General features: G+C 29.4%; 1 protein-coding gene across 1 annotated transcript; it reads right to left on the bottom strand.

Annotated features, from left to right (window-relative positions):
- Positions 1-2766: 2766 nt before the first annotated feature.
- On the bottom strand, positions 2767-6139 carry LOC111908178 (nuclear pore complex protein NUP205-like). The gene is made up of 9 exons (XM_052769258.1): positions 5832-6139; positions 4455-4568; positions 4196-4366; positions 4020-4075; positions 3833-3905; positions 3511-3701; positions 3287-3413; positions 3134-3202; positions 2767-3061 (listed from the first exon to the last, which is right to left on the bottom strand). The coding sequence occupies exons 1-9, from the start codon at positions 5832-5834 to the stop codon at positions 2897-2899; spliced, it is 969 nt and encodes a 322-aa protein (XP_052625218.1). The 5' UTR covers positions 5835-6139; the 3' UTR covers positions 2767-2896.
- Positions 6140-7707: the final 1568 nt, after the last annotated feature.

The following is a 7707-nucleotide window of genomic DNA, read 5'->3' as shown; positions in this document are numbered from 1 at the left end:
TAAAGATCTTAGCATCCGATTTTGCCCGCCAATTGTTTGCTAAAATGCTTGAATCAAATATTTCAGCCAATTTTTTTGTAATCTTTGAAGTATCATATCTCTCTCATACTAGCTTGGAATGATTTGAAATTTTTTTATGCATGTTCTCATTTATGTTAGCTACAAGTTAGGTTCTGAAGTCATTTTAATTGCATTAATATTGGTTGAGTTACAGTCCTTCAAACAATGGATGTTACAGCTATATTTTTAGCACTTTTACTTTGTTCAGAAAAATTTTATTATCTTTGAACTGTCATATTTCCCACATTCTTGCTTGTAATAATATGACCTTTTTCTAATGTATTGCCCTCTGTGTCAGCTACAATGTAGGCTCTAGAATCATTGTAATTAGATTAAGTTGATTATTTGGATCAAGTGACTCAGGGAATACTTAATCAAGTGGCTCGAGTATTACATTATGTTAGAATAAATAAAAAGTCTTTAATGTCTAACACATTCTATTAGAATTTATACTTTTATTCTTTTAGAATATACTAAAAGTTTTATTATTTTAAAATTGATTATGTTTTCTTTGTGGATATAGATTTTGAAGAGGTTGCCATTGATTTGGAAAAAGAAGAAAACATAGAGAACAAGAGTATTCTAGCATAATGTATTATGTCAGAATGTATAAAGTGTTTCTTAACAATAATATTCTTTCATAATGGATTAGTGTTTTTGTTAGATTTTGATGTTTTATTTTTATTTTTTTTAACCATTCTTAGTTTTAATCTTTAAGAATAAATGTAATTCTTAAACCATTATTAATCGTTTTTTTTCAGAATGAATGTAACAATTGTTTAGTTGTATTCTTTATAAATTAATGTAATTAGTGATTTTTAAAAAATAAAATATGTATTCCTTTAGAAAATGTTATTCTTGATAATATATTGAAGCATGTTAATTATAAAAAATATATATTGAATGGACCATATTCTGCAAGAATAAAATCGAAAATATATTTACTAGTTTATGTTTGACTCTTTGTCATTCTGACAGAATAAAATCAGTTAGTATTACAAATTATAATAGAATTAAATTTGAATTAATTTAAAAAATTCAGATTTAAAAAAAAGAAATTAATTATCCCTTAAAATCTAGAAATTTGCTTTTTTAATGTAGGTTAATTGACCAAAGCACCCTTCTGCTGAAATTTGTGTGATTATATGGTACATGTTACCCTATTGTAATATCGTAGACTCTCAGATCATGAACATTGATTTTATTCATCCATTGGTCTAGAATTGTGCGTACGGACACACAATAGATGTAAGAAGCAAAATTACCTAGCCCTATATATATATATATATATATATATATATATATATATATATATATATATATATATATATATATATATATATATATATATATATATATATATAGGAATGAGTTCTACGGAAAACAAATAACTAGGGCAACATCTACCGGAACCAATAATCAAATGACACGTGTCCATTTCTTTCTTCACAAGTAATGTATTGTGGAAGTTATTGTGGAAGTGATGTGTTGTCATGTTTTCATTGGTTCAAATATGTGTTGCCCTAATCATTCATTTTCCATATAACTCTTCCCTATATATATATATATATATATATATATATATATATATATATATATATATATATATATATATATATAGTTGTAAAACTCACCGAGTTGGCCGAGTACTTCCTACTCGGCCCTTTATCGATACGAGTTACAAAATTCAAGTAATCCCCGATCAGCCCCTTACTAAAGCGAACAGTGTGTGATTTATCATTTAACACACACACACACACACGTATGTTGATTTTATAAAAATTTCTTAAATTTTCAGTAATTATTCACGAAGTGAGAACATTGTGTGTTTTTCAGTTTTTGTGTATTCACATGTATATAATTTTGTTATATATTTCAATCAACTTATGATTTTGACATATATAATTTCCCTAAAAATACTTCTACATGGTTTACCGAATCCAAATACTCCTGAGCACTCGCTATTCGGCAATCGGCGAAACAGGTACCGAGTAGCAAATTCTACACCTATATATATATATATATATATATATATATATATATATATATATATATATATATATATATATATATATATATATATATATATATACACTACAAGAAAATTTCGATTTAACTACGGAAAAATTCCGTAGCAAAATGATGTAATTCCGTAGCTAAACCTAAATAACTACGGAAGTTGCTATAGAATTTGCCAATGAGATTCCATAGTAAGATTTCTTGTAGCAAAATGTTTAACTACGAAATTATAGTTCCGTAGCAATTTTCCTATGACCGTTGCTACGACGTCTATCCGTAGCATTTCAACTACAACACACTTCCATCACAATTCCGTAACAATGAGTTCTGTAGCAAATTCCGTATCTATTTTGTTCCGTAGCAAATTCCGTAGGCATTTGGTCGTAGCAAATTCCGTAGCCATTTGGTCGTAGCAAATTTCGTAGCTATTTGCTCCATAGCAAATTCCGTAGCTAATTGTTCCGTAGCAAATTCCGTAGCCATTTGGTCCATAGCAAATTCTGTAACTAATTGTTCCGTAGCAAATTTTATAGCCATTCGTTTCGTAACAAATTCCGTAGTCATTCATTCCGTTGCAAATTCCGTAACAAATTTTTTGTAGTCAATTCCATAACAATCATTCAATACCATTTTTTCTATAAAATTCGGTTATTTAATTTGACTTATTATATCCAATACATCAAAATATAAAACCAAAAATAACAAAGCATTTCTATAGAAACTAAAAGAAATATCCAATACATCAAAATATACATATTTCAAAATTAAAAGTCGCTACAAATTTAACGTAAAACGTTATTCGATACATAATATTCTATCATTGATTAATAAAAGTTTTGACCTGTTCACTCAATCTGTTAATGACATTCATTGCTTGTGCAAGTTGTTCAAACTTTGCTTGATCAATGCATATTAATGCATCCAAAACAAAGAAAGCCATTATTTTTCCTGACTCACTGCCTTGAGTTGCATCTTTTATGGCCTTTAAAAATAATAATAATAATTACTGCTATTGTAATATAATAATAACAATATACAACATCATGGAATATACCAAATCTAGAATTGATTGAGCTTCTTTTCTTAGGATGGATAAGTTTGCACGTGCCAGCTCAGCCTGATCCTGGTCAATTTGAACCCAAAAGTAAAAGTTAGTATTTTAAAGGAATTAGAATCTGAAAAAATCATAGATTTAGAAAGTTGTCACCTTTTCAAGATCCAAATCTCCACTTTCTTGTTCTTCCACTAACAAAGATTGAAGAACAATAGTAGGAACATCTGGATCCAATATGTGTTGACAATATTGGAAGTAGCTTAAAAGCAAAGTGTATTGCCTAAAATTTAATCATATTATCAAGACTCATCATCAGGCATTATATACAAAAAAAAAAAAAAAGATTATTGTGAATTTCCAATTGTAACCATAGTTACCTTCTCCTCAATGCTTCTGATGTGTCATGTTTCAGAATTGCCATCATAATCTTATATAGGATAGAGTGACATGCACCATTTGACATTCGCCTTGTCATGATAACATCAAGACATGTCACAGTATCCGAGTTCAACACACATGGGTTAATAAACCTCTCATCCCGTAGTTTAGCCATGCATGTAATTGAAACCTTTATATTTAAAAAAATCATTTAACAACTCAACAACAAATTATATATATATATATATATATATATATATATATATATATATATATATATATATATATATATATATATATATATATATGAATTTATATTACCTGAGTTAACATTCCTGCCATCTTTAACGAACAATCTGGAGAGCTAGAAGCATTTAAAGATGCATCAAGCAACCTGTTGCCAAAGACAAAAATCTGTTTAACAAAAATATATTATAAAAATATTTCAGGGGTAGAGAGAGTGAGAGAGAGAGAGAGAGAGAGAGAGAAACAAAGAAAAAAAACGCACTGAAATAATATTTCTGATCGATTTTCCATTGAGGATAACTTTCTTGAAGCTGAAATCTGATAAAGATGACACACATACATAAGATTAGGGTTAAATGCAAATCAATTTTCAATATCATAATTGGGTATTTTTTTTAAGAAGAAATTTGAAAGTATATAGCTATTTCTTGCATTTACCTCAACAATTTGTGCCCATCCAGTTAACATATGGAGTTGAGCAGCTTGTTCGTCAAGGTTGTTGTTGTGTTTCCATGCCCATCTGAGAAGCTGCTGAATAGTATTTCTTACTTCGTCAACTTCAGCTTCACTCCCAAAAGTACTTAGCTGTGGATTCTCAAAATTGGACTTCTGAAGAGCAAAATAAGCCACAAAATCAATTAGCGTAAGAAGGGTAATATGGTCCAAGAAATTTTAATGATGCAAAATTATATAATACCTGCCAAAGGGTGTCACGAAATGCATTTAGGTCAATCAATCGATCCCCTCGTTCAGAGTAGTAATACACACCTCCCTTTTCATAAGTTGATGGATTCCTAAGTATATCATCAGCCTACAAAAAAGAATTTCTTCAACAAGTCAACAAGGACTTTTATTTATATTTCCTTTCTTTCTACCAACAAGTCAACAATGTCACAAAAAAATCATGCTAAAAATTCTTCTATTTTTTTAAATAATTAATATAACATCTTCATTATTTACGTCCAGACATTTTGTCTAATTTAGCTTACTTAATTTGTTTGTTTCATAATAAATAGTACCATACACAAACCATTGTGCAAAATGAAAGATTGTCCAAAATGAAAATATATGTGTTACAATTATGGGTATTTAACGCATTTCTTATTTGTGTGAAATTCCATTAAGTTATGCAACAACGATCTAATTATAATACATATCATATTTTCAACCAATTTATATTGTCGATGTGTTATATTAGAATGAGAATGAGAATCTTGTACTTAACAAAACTGGATCAATTCAGGATCAAACCCAAAACTGATAGATACAACAATCTGTGTGATTCAATGGTTAAGGGAAGTGTTAGGTGCTTAAGTTTTATTCAGACATTTTATCAAACACCTATCATGCATTGGTATTAGGTATGCCATTTTATGCAAAGAAACTGCAATCGACCATTTATATGTAAAAAGAACAACTATAAAGATTCAACATATATAATTATTATTAACATGCTTGAGTTTTTGTTCTTTGTCTATGACAACCATCAAGAAAGCTTCGACATATGCTTGCATTTGGTGGAAAAGGCATCCTTGAAATAAACTTTTTTTCTTCTTTTAGGTCGCCATATCTAACCATCAAGTCCACAACAACAAGAAAGGAAACCAAAAGAAGCTATTGAAGACACTACATCCAATAGAAAAAGAAAAACCCTGATCTCGACCTCTAAAGACGAAAGTTGTATAATAAATTTGATGCCTGATTATTAATTGATTCTACCTAGACTATTCAGACGAGGAGCTTAAGACATTTCATTTATACTCATTAGCAATGGATCATAAAAACGAGGGATATCAGTTTACAGCAGCCAGTGGTTGTTTTGATGCCGATAAAAACGAGAGATATCAGTCGACACTCAAGTTTGTTTAGGAATGTAATTGTTAAATGAAATCTATTAAATCATGTCAGATTAGCAATCACTGCATCAAAATCCATAATTCGCATCAAATGCAATAAACTCGATCAATCAAATTCATCAATAAAAAATTTACCAGTTGACGATCGAGATCAATATCCTTCAAGTCATTGGATGATAAAGAGAAAATGATGCAAAAAGAAGAGAGAAGAATGTTACCATTTGACGATCAAGAAAAATCTACTAGTTGACAGAGCAGGAATCGAACGACAAAGCAAATGAGAGTGAGAGGAGCTCCGATCGATAATGGCGTAAGTGATCTAAGGAATGAGGAATGTGATCGGCGATTGACAAATCAGAATGTTGTGAGTAGCAACGACCGACGTGATGATGGCTAAGCAACAATGGCGGCCGGTTGAGAGAGGGAGAGATGTGATCTTTTGAACGTGATACCTCTAATTTGGGGTTGGGGAAGAAGTAGATTTGTGTAGATTTACTAATTTTCTCATAAGGCCATGAGGTATGGTGTGCTTTAATACGCGTCAAAACAAAATATTCACATCACAGACAAATTTGGTGTACAGCTTTGTTATTTTTCGTTTCAATTTAGAGGTAATTTTATATAACACCCCTTTAAGTTATATATTGTTTACATATATCACCTTTTCCAATTATATATTATTTACATATAACCTCTTTCGATTTCTATATTTCCAATATATATCCTTACTAATTATATTATATTAACTTAATTTTATAAAAAATATATAACAATATACAAAACAAAGTACACCATTAATGTAATGGAAAAAAATTAAAAAAATATTATTTTTATTTTTTATTAGTGTATTTTTTTTATATTTTATTGTGTTTTTTTTAATATAATGTAAAAAAAAAAGTAAATAATAAAAACAATGTAGAGTGATAACCATTTCCAAGGATTAGTAAACATGTAAGTGGATGGATGTGTCGCATAGATGACATGATTTTTCTAGTGAATACCTAGTGAATATACCCTTTGGCCTAATAAACATTCAAACAAACGGCATGGCTCAAGTTACTACCCACTTTCGCATTAGGAGTAAAGTTTTGTGAAGTATGCAGAATTTTCTATTCGAATCCCTACAGTTATGCGAAGTGGCAAATTACATAATATTTATAATGTAGAAATTATATTATAATTAAATTTTCAAAAAAATAAAAAATAATATTTTATTTTTGTTGTTGAGTTTTCAAAAATAATTATGTATTTTTAATATATTTTTTTCAATAATCTTCTATATTTTGCTACGGAAACATATTCCGTAACTACTTAATTACGGAATTTTCGGTAGCCAAATACCTATGGATTTTGATTTCGTAGCTATTTTGCAAATTCACCTTTTTGTAACTTATTCCATAATAGATTAGCTACAAAATTTTATTTTGTAGCAAATTTTCCTGACAAAATAGCTACGGATCCTAATTCCATAGCTAACTAGCTACGGATTTTTATTTTGTAGCCAATTATGTAGCCAACTAGCTACATACATGGATTTTGTAACAAGTTTCATAGAGAACTAGCTACAACCAAAAAACTTGTAGCATTATTTGTAGTAAACTAGCTACGGATTTTAATTCCGTAGCAACTATTCAAGATTTAGCTACGGAATGCAATTCCGTAGCCATTTTTGTAGCAAATTAGTTACAACCAACCATTTTGTAACATATTCCGTAGTAAAATAACTATGAATTTAGATTTCGTAACAACTTTACGTAGCTATTTAAGATTTAGCTACATAATGCAATTCCGTAACCATTTATGTAGCAAAATAGCTACGACAAGTCGTTCCGTAGCATATTCCGTAGTAAAATTGTAACGGATTTTCATTCCATAGTAACTTTCCGTAGCTATTTAGGATTTTTCTTGTAGTGATATATGGCACATAGCGGTTCTGAAAAAAATGAGAACACACAGTTCCAAAGCGGTTTCAGTTTCAAAAGTGGGTAACTAATTTTGATATTGTCTCAAAGTAATATTTGACGAACTCACAACCGAATTACCTTTTGAAAGTAATGTGCTCTTATGCCAAAGCTTAAAGAAAACAGCATTAAT

This window comes from Lactuca sativa, chromosome 3 (assembly GCF_002870075.4).
Source record: "Lactuca sativa cultivar Salinas chromosome 3, Lsat_Salinas_v11, whole genome shotgun sequence".
NCBI lineage: Eukaryota > Viridiplantae > Streptophyta > Magnoliopsida > Asterales > Asteraceae > Lactuca > Lactuca sativa.
The sequence above is the reverse complement of the archived record's forward strand: the minus strand, read 5'-3'. Positions and strand labels throughout refer to the sequence as shown.